This window comes from Macrobrachium nipponense, chromosome 22, assembly GCF_015104395.2.
Source record: "Macrobrachium nipponense isolate FS-2020 chromosome 22, ASM1510439v2, whole genome shotgun sequence".
NCBI lineage: Eukaryota > Metazoa > Arthropoda > Malacostraca > Decapoda > Palaemonidae > Macrobrachium > Macrobrachium nipponense.
This window is the reverse complement of record NC_087213.1, coordinates 41,677,937-41,700,275: the sequence shown is the minus strand read 5'-3', so window position 1 is coordinate 41,700,275 and position 22,339 is coordinate 41,677,937. Positions and strand designations below refer to the sequence as shown.

Below are 22,339 nucleotides of genomic sequence, written 5' to 3'. Positions count from 1 at the left end.
TTTGTTGTGAATATACAATAGACAAAGCTGCCATTCAGTATAAGGGCTCCTCCTCTCAGTAGCAAGGGGAGTGAGAAGTGGTGACAGACCTCTGTGGCTTGCATGTTTTGTTGCTTGAACAGACAGTTTTCTTTTGTTCCTGGAATACAATAAATTGGGACATATTATACCTTCGTGTTTCAACCCAGATGGCTGAGTTTTTAGATATTCATTGCTTGGTCTCCCACGGGCTTGGGCCCCCTTTAGAACTCGTTCTTTTAGGAAGGTGGTTGGGTGGATTAACTCCCAGCCAGTTTAGGATGCTTGTACCTCCCTTCAAGTATAAGTCTGTCCTCTTGTTAAGACCGAGGGTTTGTTCCACGTATGAACAAATGACAAATATGTAATCAATTTGTATTTTTCATAACTAACAAACCTGAGGTCTTAACGTTTACTGCCCACCCCTTTCTTTTCCTAGGACAGGAAGAAAGACTGATGTGTCACGAGATTCTGAGCCTGGTCGGTAACCAGTTTCCACCTTGTATATGTATGAGTTGCCAGAAGTACAGATTCCTTGCTGTACAATCTTTGATTGTTTTTAACCGGCTTCCAGCTGGCACAAGAAGATTATCCTATTGTTAAGACCTCAAGCTTGTTAGCTAAGAAAAATAAAATTTATTTAAAATTAGTCATGTTTATTTTCTTGGAAATACTCTCAGTAGTAATATTTAAGACAATCAACTCCCCTTGGCTTGGAAGCTGTTACAGTGACCGTAATTAGTAATTGACCTGTGTGTTTGCTTGCCTTCATTATATCCATCCATCTACTTAGATTAAAGTTTTTTTTTTAAATTTAAGTTTAATATCTTCAAGGGTAAAGATTTAAACTTAATATGTTTGTTTATGGGTGGTATGGATTTTATACTTCTCTTTCTTAGAAGGTCAAATGGAATTTAATAGTGAGACTTTATGGCCTATACAAGATAATTTATGTATATCTTGTTTCCAGTTAATTTTATTTAACCCAGTAGTGTATTTATCCTTTTGGAAGATATGTAACAAAAATTATGGAGTATTCCATGAAATTTATCTTTTGAATTTTTAGGTGGAGTACTATATTTTTCAGAATTATTCCCAGCCTTGAGGCTCAAAGAAATTGAAAATTTTATATTATGGAAAATGAGAATGGTTAGTTATCACAAATGAGAAAGTTGCTAAGAGATGTGGTTTCTAAGGCTTGGAAATAATTTCAAAAGATTTGTCAATAAAGAAGAGGAATTACTATTTAATCAAGTTTGGTATGGGTTCAGAGAAAAAGGGAGAGGTAACAGCCAGTCTGGTTTCATTTGTCATGAAATAAATTAAGAAGGGAGAGGAACATTTGGTCAGGTTTCTTCACTACTGCTGTCCATAAGTAAGTAGGTGTTTGCCTTAATGCTTCTTCCCAAACTATTTCTAGAACATCTTTCTCTGCTAAACTCTTCTCTAAATCCTCTTCTTCATTATTATGCTATCTAATCCTTTGCCTTCCTGTAGACCATCTTTCCTTAACAGCATCCACCTAAGGCAGTCTTCACTCTTTCCTTCCCTCTCACTCATACTTACCACAAACCCAAATCAGATGTTGATTCTCTTGTCATATTGATAATCATTACAATCCCCGCACTTCTATTCTAGTCTCTCTATTTTCCAGCTTATCATGCAGCATGATCCGCCAAATCCACCTCAGTGTCGTCATTTCTTGTCTCCAGCTTCTGTTGTTCCTTCCTTCTTAATGGCCATATTTCTGAACCATACAGCATCACTGCTTTGAATAGGGCATGTAATAAATAAGGAAAGGGGAGGAACTAGTTGGTCAGAACTGATTTGGTTGTGTGGCAAGAAAGGGAGAGGAACTAATGTAGTTCAGTTTGATATGTGCAAGTAAAACAAAAGTGAGGTTTGATATTTGGTTTTCAATTTGGCATGTAAGTTATAAAGGAGAAACTAATTACATTTGATATTTGCCATTTAGTAAATAATGAATGGGTATATAATTAGAGGAGCTAGTTTGTGATGAGGTAGTATGTTATTTAGGTGCTAAATAAGAAAGTGAGGAAACTTGCATGTTAGATTTGCTTCAGGCATTTGTTAAAGTAAAAGGGATTAGTTTATGTCAGGTTGCATTTAGGTATATTAAAAGATATACAAGGGAGAGAAGCTAGTTAGGTTTAATTTAAGTGTGTAACAAATAAGGAAGGAGGAGAAGTAGTAAATATAGAAGTGTAAACCTAAAGACCTGTAAGAAGGACCAAACGTCCTTGGAGAGAGTGCATGCCTGAACCAGATGAGGATCTAGGTAGAGGAGATTGAAATGTACCCATTGTACTAAGTAGTACTTGGACCATGCTCCCTTATCACCATATTTAAGAATAAATCCTTCAGGAAAGCCTGTGAGAGTTAGAATTGAGACTTGGTAGCCATGTTAAACTAATTTTGGAAGATAATGTGTATGAATGGCAATATCTTATTCTGTAGTACATGACAAGTGTTTTATGCAAATCCATGGGAGGTTTATTGCCAATTCAAAATTTTCTGCCTCCAGTTGCAGTTATAATTTCTGAGGTATGATTTAATTATTTGTGAGCAAACTGTTGATTCCAGGGAGTAAATTCATTTTCTGTAGCTTAGCAGTCTGGGTAAAGTATTTATATGTATTTTTTAAGAACGATACTTTACTGTAGAGTTATAAATGTTTTAAGGCACAGATCACAAAATATTACAGCAGTCCCTGGTTATTGGCGGACTCAGTTTATGGCCATCCAGTTTTATGGGGCTTGTCTAACGCCATAAAATTGGCGATTTATGGCACCATAGCATGCCAATGTCCGGTTATTGATGCCATAAGGAGTCAATAATAGAGCTATTGCGCCATAATATACTAACAGAGGCACCATTAACCGGTTGTCTGCACTATTAACTATCGCCATAAATGCTGTGTTTCAGTTAATAACGGTTTTCGCTTATCAGTCAGTACTCCACTGATAATGGAACCCCTGCTGATAATTGGGCACTGCCTGTACCTTGTTTATATTTGGGGGAGGCTTCATCCCATCCCAAGTTTTTGAGCAAATATTTTGTATTATTTACAATTCACTGGTAATTTGTTTCCATACTTCCATACTTTAATGTTTTATACATATCAAATGCAAGCAATCATTAAGGGGAGAGTTGGTTTATACATATCAGATGCAAGCAATCAGGAAGGAGAGAGCTTTGTGGTGGAGAATGAATAAGGCAAAACAAAAATGAAGGGAAACTATTAATTAAAACTAATAAAATAAAATGATTGATTTGAAATGTCACATCAGTGCCAGAATTAGCATATGGAGAGAAGGAAAGGATAATTGGCAGTAACATGAGAAATTTCAAAACCATTGTTAGTGCTCAACATTCTTAATGACGTCTGTTTGAATATTAACCTTGCTTGTCACTGCAAATGAAATCTATGACTTTAGGACATAAAACTGGTATAATATAGATACCTTGTCAAAATTCCCTGTTCACTTGGTGTGCATTTCATTTAGCTTGCTCAAATGTTTGTCACAATTGATCTGTCCACCACTATGCTTTAACGAAATTACTTGGTTGTAGAATAGCGTTATCATCCTTGGGAAGTTGTTGTCTGTAAGTTTATGGTTCATCATCATTGCTAAAGCCCTTAACAGGAGTTTGAATGTGTACTGTTTGCCCATAACCCTAAAGTTTGTCCTGCAGTTAAAATGATAATCGATGGCGATACACAAACAAATCTGTTATAGGTGATTCTATTGTAAGTAAATACCATCTCTGTTGTAATGTTACCTTCTTGTTTCAGGTTGCGGATTGTGAACACATTGCTATGATAAGTACGCAGTTATGCAGCAAATTCTTGTTTTCCGTTGGCTTGCACACTAAAAAGACACTAAGGGGTCCAGCAATGGAGTGGTATGATGCATTATTGGTGAGTTTCAGTTTCATGCACATTCATAAAAATGTTCAGAGCTTATTGAATGCTACTCATTGAATTTTGTCTTTATCGTCTATGAGAAATATAATATTTCTATGTATTTTCAGGTACATTTAAGGGCATCAGTTCAAACAAGAGCGTGGTTTGCTCAGAACATGCTATTTGCGCATCCACACCGTTTTATGGAATATTTGTTAGAATGTCCTGCTCCTGAGGTGCGATTGGTATTCAGCAAACTTATAGTTTTAGTGGCCCACTGTGCTCGCAATGATAGCCCACTGCCTATGGGTTGGGGACCTTTGAAGCATCACCCAGGTAAGAATTGAATAAATGCTGCTAATTTTGTTTATGTATTCTTGATGTATTTGAAGATGGTATGGCCCTTGTCACCACATAACTCCATCCTCTGATCAGAATAGAGTGAGTCAATGATCTTTAATTACTTTTTTGAACTTCAGTGTCCATGATGTTCTTGTTTTAAGTTTGCACTGGAAATAGTTATTGGTTGACAAAGTGAGAGGTCTGGTGTCTTCAGCATTTTGTGTTTGTTACAATATCTGTATATTATGATAAGTTACTCCCAGATCTTTGACCTGTTGCTGTCATTGGGGCCTTGAGGATGGCCACTGAGAACATTGCTACAGCTTATAGATGACATTTGACATCTACGACCTTGAAGCCTTGCACCTCGCTGCTGACCTAACAAATTGTATTCAGAACTTTGGTCCATAGGGAATACAAACCTATGCTTTCATTATTGGAATTATTCATATGAGGTGTACAGTGGGGCCTTGGTAATCATGGGTGATAGGGACCACAACCACCCGCTTTAAGCAAATATCTGCGTTATCACAGCCCTCAAAAATGCTTAGGTTATGCCCTTAACTGCTTGCTTCAATACTAGTTAAAGCACCAAAGACCCGTACCTATAAAAATTCTTTTAGGCTCACTACCTATTTTAATGCTAGTTCAAACACCAAATATACCTTAAACTTTCATATCAGTACTCAGTATTAACCCACATGTTTGATGTACATACTGCAATTTGAAAATATCCAAACACACATTGCATGTGCCTAGTAGTAGTAGTAGTAGTAGTAGTAGTAGTAGTAGTAGTAGTAGTAGAGTAGTAGTAGTAGTAGTAGTAGTAGTAGTAGTAGAAGAGGAGTTTTGGTTAGGTAACCACAACCCCGCCAACTTTCGGGGAAAGAGAGGAACCAATTGACAAAGAGCTCAGTTTGTTTCTGCCGACTGAAGGCTACAGACTGGTTGTCGGCTGCAGTTAATTCAGGAAACTTTACTTTTCCTTTTGTTTTTCAACATTTGGTGAAGTTTTATTTAACCCTCTTACGCCGATTGGACGTATTATACGTCGAGATAAATTGTCTGTCGGGTGCCGATTGGGCGTATCGTACGTCGACATAGAAAAGTTTTTTTTTAAATTTGTGGAAAAATACTTATAGGCCTACCAGGCGAAAATTTTTGAATCACGCGCTTTTGGGGATGCTGGGAGTTCACGGATCAAGGCGTTGTTTTGTTTACAATCATTACGCAGACGCGCAAGCGCGAATTTCTTTCTTATCGCACTAAAAAGTATCAGTGACACATCTTAGAAATTATTTCATTCGTCACTTTGACATAATTTTTGCACCATTTTAAATTAGCCATTACATGAAGTGTTATATATGAAAATGTGCACAATTTCATGTAGAATACAAAAAAAAAATACTCATGATTCTAACTTTTATCAGTTTTGAAGTATTTTTATAAAAATAACGATGTGCCAAAATTTCAACCTTCGGTCAAATTTGACTCTACCGAAATGGTAGAAAAATGCAATTGTAAGCTAAATCTCTTATATTCTAGTAATATTTAATCATTTACCTTAATTTTGCAACAAATTGGATGTCTCTAGCACAATATTTCGATTTATAGTGAATTTATGAAAAAAACTTTTTCCTTACGTCAGCGCGGTAACTCTTCCGATAAATTTTTTTGTGCGATTGTCGTAATGTTTGCACCATTTTAAATTAGCCGTTATATAAAGTTTTATATATGGAAATGTGCGCAATTTCATGCACAATACAACTAAAAACAACCCATGGTTGTAGCTTTTATCAGTTTAGAAATATAGTCATATAAATAACGATAAGTGCCAAAATTTCAACCTTCGGTCAACTTTGACAACTGAAATGGTCGAAAAACGCAATTGTAAGCTTAAATCTTATATTCTAGTAATATTCAATCATTTGCAACAAATTGGAAGTCTCTAGCACAATATTTCGATTTAAGGTGAATTTATGAAATAAAAAACATTTTTCATTACGTCCACACGGTAACTCTTCCGAAAAAAATCAGGAATTTTTTTGTGCGATTGTCGTAATGTTTGCACCATTTTAAATTAACTGTTACATAAAGTTCTATATATGAAAATGTGCACAATTTCATGTAGAATACAACAAAAAGTAATTGAAGGTTGTAGCTTTTATCAGTTTTGAAATATTTGCCTATAAATCACAATAAGTAGAAAAAAAAACCACGTTCGGTCAACTTTGACTACCGAAATAGTCGAAAAACGCAAATGTAAGCTAAAACTCTTACAGTCTAGTAATATTCAGTCATTTATCTTCATTTTGAAACAAATTCGAAGTATCTAGCACAATATTTAGATTTATGGTGAATTTTTAAAAACTTTCCTTCCTTCCGCGCGCGGATTCTCCGCCGCAAATCTCTGAAATGCGTATGTCTCATACTCGTAATATTTGCATTTCATAGATTTTTATATATAAAAATGTGCGCAATTTCTTATAGAATACAACAAAAAATTATTGCAGGTTGTAGCTTTTCCCATTTTCAAAATACTTGCATATAAAAAATATATACAAAAATTTGACATTCGGTCAACTTTAACTCTTCCAAAATGGTCGAAAACTGCAATTGTAAGCTAAAACTCTTACAATATAGTAATACGTATTCAATCGTTTATCTTTATTTTGAAACAAATTGGAAGTCTCTAGAACAATATTTAGATTTATGGTGAGTTTTTTAAAATATTTTTTTACATCCGCACTTTACGAATTCATGCATCATTTTGTGATAATATTTTCTCTGTGTTGCTTTGATCGTTTTACAATGTGTTATATACCAAAATGATTGCAATTTAGTGTACAATACAACGAAAAAAAATTAACTCTTTAGCTTTAACCATTTTGCTCACAGCGTGATTTGAATACAATTATATATGAAATTTAGTTTTTGCGCTAACATATATCGCATTATTTATATATGATAATGATATTTTTTTCATTTCTGATGGTTGCATACTAAACTTCAGGCAATGACAAAAAAAGGAGCCAAAAATTTTTTATACCCCTTCGGCGTAAGAGGGTTAAGTTACATTGGCCGGTTCGGCGATATCTAATTACTTTTAGGTTCTTGACATAGTTTTATGGGCTTAATTACCAACTTCTCATTTTATTTATATATTTTTTCAACATGTCAGACTCTATTGTTACTAACATTAGGCATTGTGTGAATGGTTGTGAGACTAGAGTGACGGCTTAATTACCAACTTCTCTCATTTTATTTACCGTATATACTCGCATATCATGCGACCCCCAAATTTTCACCCTCAAAAAATGATTTTATCACGTATCTCATGTTTCATGCGAGTTAAATTTACGAGACCAAAATTGAACAATAGGTTAACCTCTTTTCCTCCTCTTTATCTATTCCATTTTTTAGTTAGGCTAACCCCTTTTCCTCCACCTCTTAATCTATTCCATCTTCTAGTTAGGTTTAAAAAAGTAAAAGAGAATGCACAAAGTATTGGTAGTAATGATATACTTGTTTGGAAAATGCATACAGCCAGAAACAGCTGATTTGCTATGAACAACCAATCCAATAACAACAGACTTTTTGCTTGCATTTCAACCATTGTATGATAGTAAAAAATTACCATAGCTATGTCACAAATGACGTTAAGGAGATAGGACTGATATATTTTTACATTACAGGTAGTAGTCGACTTACTACCGCAATTAGTTACAACCAAGCAGTCACAAATTAGGACGTAAGTCGGCCCGTGTTAATTTTCCCTAAGAATATTATACTAGCCTGGCCTACACTAGGGTAATCAGTACCATCTTTACATATAATGTAGCCTAGCCTACACTACATAGCATGCTTTATACATATATGGCATAGTAATTATTAATTACAGCTAATTCTCGAGGTTTAATGCACATTGGCTTATGATAATTCAATACAAAGAGAAATTGAATAACATTTAACAAGTTAGCCTCGCGTATACGATGCTGATGATATCGTGGTACATATATCATATATATACAAATACAGTAGCCTAGCCTTCAGTATGCTGTATACTACATATACGATATAATTTAGTAATTTATTAATATAAGCCAATTTTGGAGGTTCAATACATTCTGACTGACATCACATCAATAGAAAAAATGGACACGAAACCGGAATCAGATTCGTACCGACGTCAGCATAACTAATTGAGCGATGTCAGGCTGCTGACGGCTAGTATATTTGCGAAATAAAAACAATGAATATGCATCTTTTCTATGATTCTTTTAAAAAGTTATACATGATTCTTTTAAAAAGTTATACATTACATTATCCAATAATATTGTGTGTATTCTCATATTATTATATCATAAAATATTAAAATAAGTGGCCAGTGTTTTGGATTAGATATCAGCTGATTTAAGTTTACTGGAGGTATAGCTTTGTTGCCAATGCATGATAATAATACTATATGGATGAAAATTGCAAACTTCAGTATAGTACCTTCAAACTCAACCGCAAACAAAATGAGAGAAATATGTTTTAATCAAAACTATTGGGCATGAATAGAACACATTTTACTGTTTTCACTCCAATAAAAGATAAATACGTAAAGCTCGTAGTATTCTGATGAGATGAAGTGAAAATATCTAATGAAATCTGTTGGTTTTTGTTTACGCAATAAACATGCCTTCAGCGCCATCTACTGACGCAAAAATAACTAAAATTTCGTTCACAAACAAAATGATACGTTTTTAAGTTTGATATTTCCACTTGAAAAACACTGTATAACGTAAAATAACCTTATCTCATATAAAAAGAGTATCTTGAGATTCATTTGCGCTAACTAGAAGCAAGAAAGTCGCTCTGATTTGGGTTCAACACAGCCAAACAAACTTACTCTCAACCGCCCTCAGCTGATTTTCAAACCCAAACATGATTGTTATGTTTGTAGTATTCCATAATACAAACAAATAGTAATATGAAAATACATATAATATTATTGGATGCAGTGAAGTAAAACATAACTTTTTAAAAGATCCACGGAAAAGATGCAAACCCATTATGTTTGTATTTTATCATACGATACTATTACATACTCTAATTTTATATCTCGTGTAAGATGCGACCCCCTTAAAATCAGCTCCTAGATTAGGGCTTCAAAAGTCGCATGATATGCGAGTATATACGGTATTTATTTTTTTCAACATGTCAGACTCTAGTGGTACTAACAATAGGTATTGTGCCAATGGTTGTAAGACTAGATTGACTAAAGAGTCATATCATACACACCTTGTACTCATCATGTCATGGGCAAGTATGCTCTCTGGATGTAAGGTGTGATGAGTATGTAGATTGGGTGATGAGAGAACATGGGGAAGGAACTTTAAAGAATCGTCATTTAAGAAAATTGGATAGAGCTGGAAGAGAAAGGTTTTGGCTAGAGCTAGTTCAAAATCAGCTTGTTAGGGGTCATCAGATTCGAATATTCCTGTTATTTCTCTAGCTCTAGTTCCCAGTTCTCTTGGTGTACCACCTTCTCAAGTTTCATGCTCCCACTCTTGCAATTCCAGCCCCATCGCAAGCCTAGAAGAAAAGCTTGAGAAATGTTTCTCAATGTTAGTTCAAATGGAGCAGCTTGGTTCATCAGTGAAAGTCCTGATGGACTAGGCAAAAACTGACAGTGCAGTGTTAGTGGAGGTGGCGGCAGTTTGTCCCATCAACTCTCCTACTCTTCTAGGCAAAGGTCACTGGCATACTTCCCAGTACATAGGAGTGCAACTGATACCCCCAAATGGGAGGTTTGGTGGGAATGTAGTCGCTCATCGGCAGGTAAAAGGGGATCAGGGATCAAATATGAATGTAAAGTCTGTTAAAATGCACATTATGAAAAAGGGGCAAACAAGAGACTATACATCAATGATTCAAGTCATAACTGCTTCTATTAAAAAACAGAAACCTACCACCACAAACCACTCTATTCAATCTCTGGTAGAAGCAGGCCATCCACACTGGATAACAGTATTTTAGTAAAGGAAGCACAGATGGTCTGAAACAGGTTTAATTGATTTTGTTACTGTTACAGGCAGTCCCCGTTTATCGGCAGGGGTTCCGAAAATCGCCAATAATATTATCAGATTCGGATCGGTTGCTCTAGTTAAACAACTGTTATCGTTCAGTTGTTTATTTCTGTAGCTTTAAAGCATATCTACAAGTTAACTTGTAGATATGATAAAAAAGAGATGGAGGAAACGTTAGTAGTCATTTTTTAAATTATTATTATTGTTATTATTATTATTTTTATTTATTATTATTATTATTATTATTATTATTATTATTATTATTATTATTATTATTATTATTATTATTATTTCGGTCAGTGACAATTTTCAGTTAGCATCAGGCCCAGGAATGGAACTCCTGTCGTTAACCAGCAGCTGCCTGTATTACAAATGAGGAAGTGGAGGAGAGATATGGTATCAAAATTTAAATGGTTTAGTCATTTTATGAGAAAAGCATTCAATATGGAAATAGCCAGAGATGACATGTAGGAAGGCCTAGGAAATGTAAAATGGGAGTTGCAGCACAAAACGTGGTCCTTGAAAAATGTTGCAGGGAAGGAGCATAGTACTAGGAAACTGGAGGTATCTCATTTTTCATTTACTGGCTGAAAGGGCAAAGCTTACAAAACAACATTTATGCTGTTGATATGTGAATTTTTTAGTTTTATGGTGTACATTGCCTAGACCAAGCTTAATGCAGCCTTCTATGACAGTTGTTTTTTAATATTTTCTTTAAGTTGTGTTCACTTGTATGAGTTAGTAACAAAATTTATCTGGAAATAAATGAAGACTGGAGAAAGGGTGAATTTATCAGTTGTGTTGTAACTACTATCTGAATTATTTATTTATTTATTTATTTATTTTTTTGTTTCAGGATTCGATATGGCCAGTGGTGCCTGTACCTTAAGTGATCAACTTTTAGTGGCTGTGTTACAGTTGCTAAATAAAGAGGTGTCTGAGCATGGTCGACATCTTGCACAGTACTTCCATCTCTTCAACATGTATGCATCAATAGGGCCACCAGAGAAATTACAACTTCTTAAGGTATCGTTAATTATTACTTTATATCCATTATGACTGATTTTAGCTCTCTTTATGTAAATGAGTTTGTTACTGCATAATCACAGAAGATGAAGTAAGTGATCAATTTTTTTATGTTAATGATCATTTGATAGTCTGATTGTTTTGTCGAGTCAGTTTTTATCAAGTATCAATGTATTTTCTAAAGTGGGTCATTGTTCCTAATTGAGATATGTAAAAAATGTGATTTATAAAAGTTGAGATGTTATCAACTCGCAGGGTAATGGAAGTTTAGTGTAGTGATGTACCACTGACAACTTTTAATTTCTTCCAAGAGCAAAGGCCAGTTTTACACACTGCCCTTTTCTAGCCAAGTTCATATGGAAAAAATAAAGAACAACTGGTCTTGATAACAGATGAAGTAGTCAATATTCTATGCCTCTCAAAGAAAGGAATTGAAAGTCTCTCAGGAAAAAGAACAGGAAGAGAGTCTCAGGAAAGTCAACAGGAAGATAATCCCAAAGCTTGGAAAAACTGTCATTGAATTCATGATCAGCGGGATAGTGATTTCCACTGAAAGTTTGGGAAGGGTCACATGACCTGAAGGTGATTGGAGAAAAAATATGGAGGGCTGAATGGTAGCAATAGCATAGATAGGTGAAATTTTACACCAAAGATCATTGATGATGATGAAAGAGTAGAGGAAAGAACACAACCCTGCAGACTGCTACCAGAAATAGAGAAAGGTGGCATACATATCGTATTAATTAAGCTACAGTTCTAATTGGGATCCTAAATGGGTAGGAAGTTAGTAGGAAATCTTAGCAAGAGAGGAGATATTTGAAAAAAAGAAATGACCAAAAGATCTCAGAGAAAGATGTGAGATCCATACATCAAGCTGCAGGTGGACTCGGTGTTCACCGACTCCAACTATAGATGAACATAAGGAGAGATTATAGCAAGAAAAAGTATAAAAGGATCATGGCAGTTATTTTGAACAGTCGGGTTCAGAGAAATGGTTTTTGGAGGCTGAAGCTAAAATAGATAGAGGATATGTTTGAGGCCAGACCCTGAAGAAAAGGAGACTTGGCCTACAGGTGAATAAGAGGGCATAGGTACAGCACTACCAGTAAATGAGGCCACACTCCAGTTCCCCTTTGTAAAAGTCACAACCCTCTAGAGGGGCTAGAGGCATTTGCCATACAGTGTAGGGTTCCAGGGCTCATAGTACATTTGTGGAAAGATTGGCATAGTACTTTCAGTTAGAATATCACTATTAACGACCCTCACAGACTAGGTTAAATATTAAATACTTTAACAAGACCCATAAACCAGACAGACTTTAAGGTTTGCCAATTAAAAAATCTATGAAAAGAGAAAGATAAGCAAATGCCAATGGTATAAGATAATTTGAAAAACTTTCCTGTACCTACTCCAGGAATTTGAAAGTTGATAGTGTTAACCCTTAGCAGGGCCCCTCTCTTACGAGACAATTAAAGATACCAGCTGTTTATTGCTGAGTTTGTTAATTTCTAATATTTTTGGTACTTTATGTTGCAAATGTACTGTTGCAGTAACATTATATTGTAACAGATAAGAATTAGAAATAGCAACTTTCCTTTAGTTTATTAATGGACAAATATATGCGAGTTGTACAGAGTTACAGAGATGTAGTACCTCCCCCCCCCCCCTCCCCCCCCCCCCCCCCCCCTTGAGATTTCATGAGTGACTATTATTCCTCGGTCACTGAGCTGAGGTGTGAGTGCTGCCATATACAGCCAACCCTTTTTAAGATAGACTAATTGGGGGCCCAGGGTGTCTGTCTTAGCTAATTGTCCGGTTTAACCTGCATTACCTAAATGTATACGTATAAATTCCTCTAAATATACTATATTTCACTATTATTATGGAGAGTATTAGTAAAAAACTGTAGAAATGTTTGAATTAAACTTTATAGTAAAAGATGAAAACAGAAGAATAAAACATGATAAAAATGATAGAACTCGGCCTCATATGTAGCTGCCGAGGCTGACATATGAACGCATAATTGCTTAATCAAACATCATTACTGCAGCAAAAACTTATTTCCTGTTTTCATGTTTTTTCATTTTAGTTATTCATTATAGTTCTTTTCATGTTTTTTTCATTTTAGTCATTCAATATAGTTCTTATTATATATATTGATACTTGAATGAATGCTAGATCATGAGATCATCAATACTAAAATAATGGGACATTTAAGACCATATTTTCACCAACACATTTTCTTTTCAACAAAAAAATTCAGTAAAATGCAAAAATATCAGGATCAACCTAACTGTAATTCAACTTGTGAATTTTAACAAGACTAAAAATACATTTCATCATATCGATCTTGGAGAGGGTTGTTGTCAACAGTTTGCAGTTGCATTTTGTTATCGAAATGTCTATAAATAGGGCGTCATTGGCTAACATCACCATGGCAACCAGCCAGCCAATCAGGTTTTATATGTATTCTGTCTGTAAGTGAATGTTTTGAATACAATATGTACATACTTTTTTTAGTTTATCTATTTTACTGAATATATAAAGTATAGAATGAATGCCTTCCTTCAAAATTATGAAATATAAAAGATGATAAAAATGTTGATAGAATTAAGCTGCATACAGGAACTGGCAGTCTTTCTCTCTCTCGCCAAAACTCGAAGTATTGTTCTGTAACTCGGCTTTTATGTATACCTTGGTCATATCTTTCTTTCCTAAAAATGTACAAAGCATCATACTGTAGCTAATAGTCAGGCAGCAGATAGGTAAAAACTGTTGCCTATAGTACTTCCTACCCTTCCAGACAAGTGTTGTAATGATTACGTACTGCACACAGGTTAAATTAGTTACAAGTTAAAAGCATTTTAATTTTAGTACAGTATGAATACAGAACTGTATATATAAAATAAAAATATAAATGAAGTATACTTACCTTTGGTAAATAAAAAGGAAAACTGTACATGATGAACTGAGGGACAATAACTCTTAAATCGTGGATGAACATACATAGTTTGATTAAATCGGCTAACCTTCTTTAGTGTCAGCTTATTCAGTTTTTAGATTTTAAAGCTGTAACAGGATAAGATTTAATATATTCACTAAGAGCGAGCACAGTGAGCCTTAAGAATGTTAATTCTTTGTAAACTATATGGTATTAATGATAATTGCAGCTACCCTTCTGCTTTTTACCTTCTACTTTTGAACCATTACAGTGTTGGCTTACCTGAGTGCCTAACTTTTTTTCTTTTAACTTTATTACTCAAGGATTTACCTTGCCTTGCTAAACAGATTATTTGGCTGTGCCATGTGACTTGAAAAGTGTCTAGTCATGATAACTGCTATTTATTCTAGTCTTGTAAAACTACTATGATAATGATAATGATGATAATAGTAAGGATTAGTTTGGTTAGAATGCCATTGTATCCTTATTTGTTAATGCTCTGTTTAAACATGAGCAATAGATAAGTTGATTGTGGGGTGTGATGTTTTGAATTTTTGGGGGGGAAATTACTCGGACATTCTGACATTGCTTTATATTTTCAGTTGAATGTTGTGGAAATGTTTATGTTAGTAGCATTGGATGAAGGACCTGGGCCAGCAATCAAATACCAGTATGCTGAACTTGGGAGGCTGTACCAAGTAGTCTCACAATTAATTCGATCATGTGATGTTTCATTTAAGCAACAGTCATCACAAACGGTAATGTTGAATGCACAACTCAGGCCTTTGGAGTTTTGGGTTTTTAATTTAGTGTTTGTGTTTGTTTATTGATAAAATCAATTAAAAGAAAATAATCTGTGAAAACTGTGTCATTTTGTGAATACTAATCTTTCTTATGTACGCATCATGCGTTCCATTCATTGCCTTTGGCTGTGATTCAGGTCAATATAGCATTAATATTGCAAAATACCTTTATTTCCACAAACAAATAAAAGTTACATATTCCCAATGTAAGCACATGCCTGAGAAATTTCCAATATTTGGTTTTTTCATACTTTCAGAATACTGGTCCTCTCCCAAATCCACATGGAGACCCATCATGCCCTGAACCTCTTATGACCATTCAGCCAAAAGTAGCAGACATCCTTTATGGACGAGCAACGTAAGTTGTCTGTATACTTGTCTCTCATAATTTATGATCCGACATCAGGGTGAATCAGTGTAGGTCATATATTAAGATTGTCCATTTAAATTTTGTTGAATGCATATTTTTATTGGCAATATGTCTGGTGCAAAACTAGTACAAGTACTCCTGTACACAGACTTTGTCTACAAGCTTCCAAAGATACTAACTTCAGGATCTGCACAATATTTGGGATATATAAATTATTTCAGGTGCAGTGGTACCTCGTTTTTTTTTAACGTTAATGTCGAACTTTCCATTTTTCGAACGGAATTTTTGAGAAAATTTTTTATCATTTGTCAAACAAATGCTCGTATTTCCAACTAACCGATTATCTTGTTTATACTAGTTGTATTCAACAGCCTACTGTGTCCTAGAAGCAAAACTCTATTAACATGTTTTTTAATTTGCAATATATAGTTTAATGATAACCATACTTGACAAAATAAATAAAAGAATTAAAGCTTTTCAGTATAAAAGTTAGCTTAGAAGATGTACAAAATTATACGATACCCGCGGTGACATCATGCGTAGCTGACTTGAGACCGAACAAGGGAGCGTTGATATGTTGAGGAGAGAAGGAGAAGAGAGTTGAAATATCACTGTATATATGTAAAAGCAATAACAATTCACATGAAAATTTCACAGTAAATTTAACATAATGGTAAAATATGAAAACAATCAAATGCAATGCAGAAACAATAAAAAAGTCATAATTGAGCCAGTGTTCGGTGTGCTGAGTGACACAGTACAGTTTAATCATATTCAACAAAACAATAAATGAAAGAACAAAGCTTTTCAGAATAAAATTTAGCATAATCGATTAACAAAATCATTCATCATTCTATTTATATATATATATATTATATATAAGGGATTTTGACGAAGGAAAAATCTATTTCTGGGTGATTGGCTCGTGTCGCCCTATGAAAGTAATCCTTAATATCATCTTTCTAGGTAAAATTATCCTAAAATTACCAGAGAAAAAACAAAATTAAGAAAATGTCAGTAAGACTGACTCGCTCACTCTTAAAAAGAAGTGTCGGTATGATATAGGGGCGAGTGTGGAACACTACCACGAGACAAACACCAATTAGAACTTCCCTATCAGAATCCCCCTAAGAGAGAGCTGATACCAACGGGCGATGCAGCCTCTACTACTACTACTAGAGGACGCCACGGACAGCAGCGCCCCTAGCGGTCATCCTTAATTAAAACATAATTACATCTTGTCCTGCAAGGGGGGGAAACAAACCATAAAAGGGATGGGTTTCATAGGGCGACAGAGCCAATCACCCAGAAATAGATTTTTCCTTCGTCAAAAATCCCTTTTCTGGGCTCAGCTCGTGTCGGCCTATGAAAGAGTTACCTAGAGAAACAGACAAGATGGAAAAGGGAAAAAATGAAAAAAAACATATTAAAATGATGGATATAATATAAGTAAATCAAATACAGCATACAAAATAAGTACTTAAACTAACTTATTACAGTAATCAATAACAGAATGTTAGTAAACTTAAAGTACTTAAATGGTAGTAACAAAAATCGTAAATATGCATGTAAAATAAGGAAATGTTTGAATTTACTTAATTAGAACATATAAGTACAATTATATATATATACATGTGTCCTACCCTAGCATAAAAATAAGGGTAGGTACACTCAATTCCATCATTAATACAAATAAAATAAGTAATTCAAATATATACAAACACATTGTGACTGAAGTTATCACAAGTTAAATGGAAAATTACACAAACATATTGTGGCCTAACCTAGCATAAAAATAAGGTTAGGACCACTGGGGTACATATCAGTACCCATGTGGTTGTCCCTAGCAAAAAAAAAAATAAGGGACAAACCACTATAAACACACAAAACGGCTAAGGCTATAATGATGAGTAGCCTGGTGATAGGTTGAGCATGTTGGTTGAAGTAGGTAGAAAGGAGACCTGGATCAATACTACAACTACTAAGCAGTATCAGGGGAAACTATGTTTCCCGCTGCTACTGCTGAAAACTTTAAAGATTCCAAGGACTTTAAATAATGCCGTTTAAAGACTGTCGGGGATTTCCATCCAGTATACTTCCTAAGATCCTCAAAGTTCATATGTTGGAAATAGTTAATAGAGGTGGCTACTCCCCTGATATCATGTGCTCTTGGGAATGACTCAGGGTTGGCTTGTTTAATGAAGTAAAGGATTTGTTGTCTAATACCTTTAACTGACAAAGTACCACCTTTTTCTCTCATGAAGAGAGCACCCGAGGATCTAGAAGAAGTACGAGATAGAAAGGCTCTAAGGGTTGATACTGGGCAGAGAGAAGGATCCTGTGGAAGTGGGATAACCTTCCAAGGAGCCCACCTTGCTAGAGGATCTTCATTTTTGGCTAAAAAGCTACGATCTGGAGCAAGTAGAACTTCTCCTGATGGGAGGAATTCCACATGACCCGCATCTCTGGATAGAGCCGACAGTTCTGAAATTCTTGCTCCTGAGGCTAGGCTTAATAAGAATAGAGTCTTCCTCAGGAGCATTATGAATGTAACAGATGAGTTGTCAGTATCTGAAGCTAGTTTGAGAAACATCATTCAGAACCATGAAACTGTAGTAGGCCTCTGAGAAGGTCTAAGTCTAGCACAGGCTTTAGGGATAGATGTGAAATAAGATTCAGTTAAATCTATCTGAAAAACCTACTTGAAAGATTTTCTTCAAAGCCGACTTGTGAGTGGTAATCGTGCTAGCTGCTAACCTTTTCAAATAAAGATCTGAAAAAGGATCTAAGTCCAGATTAACTGTCATGGTTGTAGTGTTCGATTCTCTCAAGAAAGATGCTAATTTCTTAACAGCTGAGTCATATTGTCTGATGGTTGACTCCCTCTTATCTGATTCCAGGAAGAGAATATTCTGTGGATCAATGTTAGCATCTTTATTAGCCGCAAACTTCATGAAGTCCCATAAAGTTAGGGTCTGGAGAGTTCCTGAGGAAGCGAACACAGTCCTCATTTGTACTGATTGTGATAGTTTGGGATTGGGATCCGTTGAGGTCGGAGACCCAATTCCAAGAGAAGTGGATACCAGTTGCTCTTGGGCCAGTCCGGGTGACAATCAGAGCTACTATCCCTTCGAAAGACCTTAGTTTGTCTAGGACTTTCAGGAGAAGATTCACTGGAGGAAAAACGTAAATTCTCCTCCACTGATTCCAATCCAACGACAGGGCGTCCGTGGCATAAGCCAGAGGGTCCAGGTTGGGGGCCACATAGCAAGGGAGCTTGTGGTTCGCTTGTGAGGCGAAGAGATCCACTTGTTAGACCTGGGACTCTCCGGCTCACCCACTGGGAATGACCCGTCGTCCAGAGACCACTCTGATTTCCAGAGAACTGACCGGGGACAGAGCGTCTGCTATCACATCCTTCATCCTGCCAGGTGAGTGGCAGACAGATGCCATTTGTGTTTGTTGCTAATGCAAGATGGCTATCATGACATGATTCACATGCTTGGATTTGGACCCTCCTCTGTTGATGCAATGAACTACCACTGCACTGTCCAAAACTAGCCTTAGATGAGACTTCTTCGGGGGAAGCAGTCTCTTCAGAGTAAGAAATACTGCCATTGCTTCCAACACGTTTATGTGGAGCTGGCGAAATTGAACTGACCAAGTCCCCTGACCTGTTTGAACTGAGAGTATCCCCCCCACCCGGACAGGGATGCATCCGTGTGAATGGTTAACACTGGGAGGGGATATTGAAGGGGTACTTTTTTGGCTAAGTTCTTTACTTTTGACCAAGGCCGTAGTTGGTTGCGGAGGATCTGTGGGATTACTGACAACTTGTCTCGATATTTGGAGTTTGCTCTTGACCGCCAAATTCGATTTATATCTTTCAGCCTTGCGTTTCAGAAGGTATCTGTTACTGAAGCAAACTGAAGAGACCCTAGGATTCTCTCCTGGTTTCTTCTTGACGTTTGTTTGCACTTGAGAAATTGCCTGACAGATTTTGCTATTTCCTTCCGTTTGGCTACTGGAATTGATAGATTGTGGGAGGACAAATCCCACTGGATTCCCAGCCACTGAAAACGAGATTCCGGAACAAGTCTGGATTTCGTTTTGTTTATCTGGAACCCCAGATGTTCCAGAAAGTGAACTACCTTTTTGGTAGCTTTGAGACATTCCTCGACTGTTGGTGCCCAGATTAACCAATCGTCGAGGTATGCCGCTACCATGATTCCCTGAGCTCTCAATTGTTGTACAACCACTTCTGCTATCTTTGTGAATACCCTGGGGGCTACATTCAGACCGAAGGGCATCACTTTGAATGAGAATGTCTGATTTCCTAGCCTGAATCCTAGGAATGGGCGGAAGTGCCTGGCTATAGGGATATGATAATATGCGTCTGTAAGATCGATGGAGCATGTGACGGCTCCACGCGGCAGTAAGGTCCTTACTTGCGAGAGGGTAAGCATCTTGAACTTGTCGCAGCGAATGAAAGAGTTTAGCTTTGACAAGTCTAAGATTACCCTTCTTTTTGTTGAGCCTTTCTTTGGCACGCTGAATAAGCGACCTTGAAATTTTAGATGCTTGACTCTCGCAATAGCTCCTTTCTGAAGGAGTTCTTCCGCGTAATCTATCAATTCCTCTGACGGTAGCTGATGGAATGATTTGATTGGAGGAGGATCTTGGATCCAGCTCCAGCCTAATCCTTTGGACACTATGCTCTGTGCCCAACTGCTGAACCCCCACCTGTGGCGGAAAAGGAACAGCCTCCCTCCTACCTGGAGAACCTCATTGTTGGTGGGCGGGTTGGCCACCACGCCCTCCTCTGAACTGTTTACTCCTTGCACCCCTTCCTGCGCCACGGTGACGAAAGTAACCTCTCGCCCTACCCCTCGATTGAGAGTAGCCTTGAACCTCATAAGCAGGGTTATAGGCAGGCGAGATGGCATAGGAGGTCGAAGGCTGGGATTGCTGGGGCACCAGGAGGAACGGCTGAGTTTGTTTAGCTGTAGCAGGTTGTCCTTGTTGGTTGACTGGGACCGCCTGCACAAACTGCTGCTGAGGCTGAAGTTTTTTGTATGGCTGGAATCTCTTACCAGCCTTCTTTGGTTCTTGCCGCAGTAGGAGCGGATTCCTGTTCCTTTAGGAAAGGAAACCCCACCTAGCTCTAAGGCTCTGGTTGAGTCTTAGCAGTCGTGAGGAAAAAAAAAAACTTGTTCAATTGCGGACTCTGGGAAGAGATCCGCTCCCCACATGCTGGCAGATAAGAGTCTATTAGGCTCGTGCCTGATAGTACACTCTTGAAGAACATGCTTCCGACAGTTCTTCCTGGCTTGGAAGAAGTCAAAAGCGTCTAGCAAAACCGTGTGAAATTGTGATTTCGCTAAGATCTTAAATAGCGGTTCGTTCGCATAAGTCAGAGCAGCCATTTCCGTGATTATGATAGAGTTAAGGGACCTGCCAAACCTAGTCCGCGCATCGAACTCTGCCTGGATTAGGGAGTCCGGCAGCCTAGGCAACTTCTCACCGAACTGGTCCATAGCGCAGTCCGGCTTGAGTTTACCCTGCGTGAAAGTAGCAGGCAGGTTTTCCCATAACTCTCCGAAAGCGGGAAAGAGTGGAGAAGTGGACTCCGACTCTCTCAACTGCGGAAGGGGCTCATCCTTGAGGACTGCCTGAAGAGCCTTCTCCACAATTTCTTTGTGGCGAACGGAAGAGAGACCTCCTCTTCCGTGGCGAAAATAGTGAATGGGCTCTTATAGGCCTGGAGTTTAGTATTCGTACACTCCCAGTCCTCAAGGCAGTGAACCCATTCCCGTTGGGCGTGGTCTCTACTGTAGAGGACAGACTCCTTCGAGATCTTGTCCTCCCTTGTAAGAGCCGTTGGCGTCAGCCTAGCATACCCGATGAAAGGCTGTGACAGACCCGGAGGATAGAACTCGAAGTCCTCAATCCTTCGAGTGCCAAACTCCGGGATCGAAATCATCCCGTCCTTAAAGGGAGCGTAGGCCGCTACTCTCCATGGATTCTCCATAGAGAAAGCTGGCAGAGAGTCGTAAGACGGGAGTTGGATGATCCCCGTGCTAGAAGCAGGGGATACTGGGGAGGAGCCTGGGATAGCCCAGACATCCGATCCTCAGTCTCTCTTACTCTATTCGAGAGCTCTTGGACGGTCTGTCCAGTTTGAGACAGAGTGCTCGACAATTGTGCGAACATCTGCTCAAAGCGGGTTCCCCAAGCTGAGATTTGGGAACCCACCATCACTCCTACCTGCTCCATCATTCCTGGTGAGACAGGAGAAGGAACGCAGGAGCTGGTGCTTGCTACCCCTGCCGGCATAGCCGGAGAGGGGGCAACGGAGGCGGGAGAAGGCAACGACTCGGAGGTAGCGCGAGCTTTCTCCTTCGAAGCCTTGCCTCTAGAACTCTTCGACTGGGAAGAGCTTGGCTTAGCCTTCACCGCGTCGGCGTAAGAAGTCGATGACTTCCTAGCCGAAGAAGACGAAGACGACTTTCTAGAAGTCGCCTTAGACAGAGTCTTCGGTTCTCTCTTTCCCTTCTCCTTGGGAGGTACAGAGAGAGCGGGAGTGCGGCTAGGGATCTCAAGAATCCCGGAAAGCCTTGGAAAGATGCGGAAGAAGAAGGGACAGGAGAAGATCCAGGAGCGTCCAAGGAAAGACCTTGGGCGCCCGACAAACCTACCTCAACCAACAAACCCTCACTCACTACCGCCATAGGCTCGACGTTCAGATCCAGGCCGGCGACGTCCGGGACTGGCTCCTGGGCGGCTACGAGCCCCAACGACTGCTGAAGCTCTTGCTGGATGGCGGCTATTACGGGG

At 37.8% G+C, this 22,339-nt stretch overlaps 1 protein-coding gene across 4 annotated transcripts in view; it reads left to right on the top strand.

Moving 5' to 3' along the window:
* Window positions 1–22,339, top strand: part of LOC135198612 (probable ubiquitin carboxyl-terminal hydrolase FAF-X) — a 506,622-nt gene that overhangs the window by 408,068 nt on the left and 76,215 nt on the right. For all 4 annotated transcript variants that reach the window (XM_064226360.1, XM_064226357.1, XM_064226358.1 and 1 more), the window contains exons 42-46: window positions 3,836–3,961; window positions 4,075–4,282; window positions 11,219–11,388; window positions 14,932–15,087; window positions 15,390–15,490. In XM_064226360.1, coding sequence (XP_064082430.1) covers window positions 3,836–3,961; window positions 4,075–4,282; window positions 11,219–11,388; window positions 14,932–15,087; window positions 15,390–15,490 — 761 coding nt within the window. The remainder of the gene's footprint in view (window positions 1–3,835; window positions 3,962–4,074; window positions 4,283–11,218; window positions 11,389–14,931; window positions 15,088–15,389; window positions 15,491–22,339) is intronic.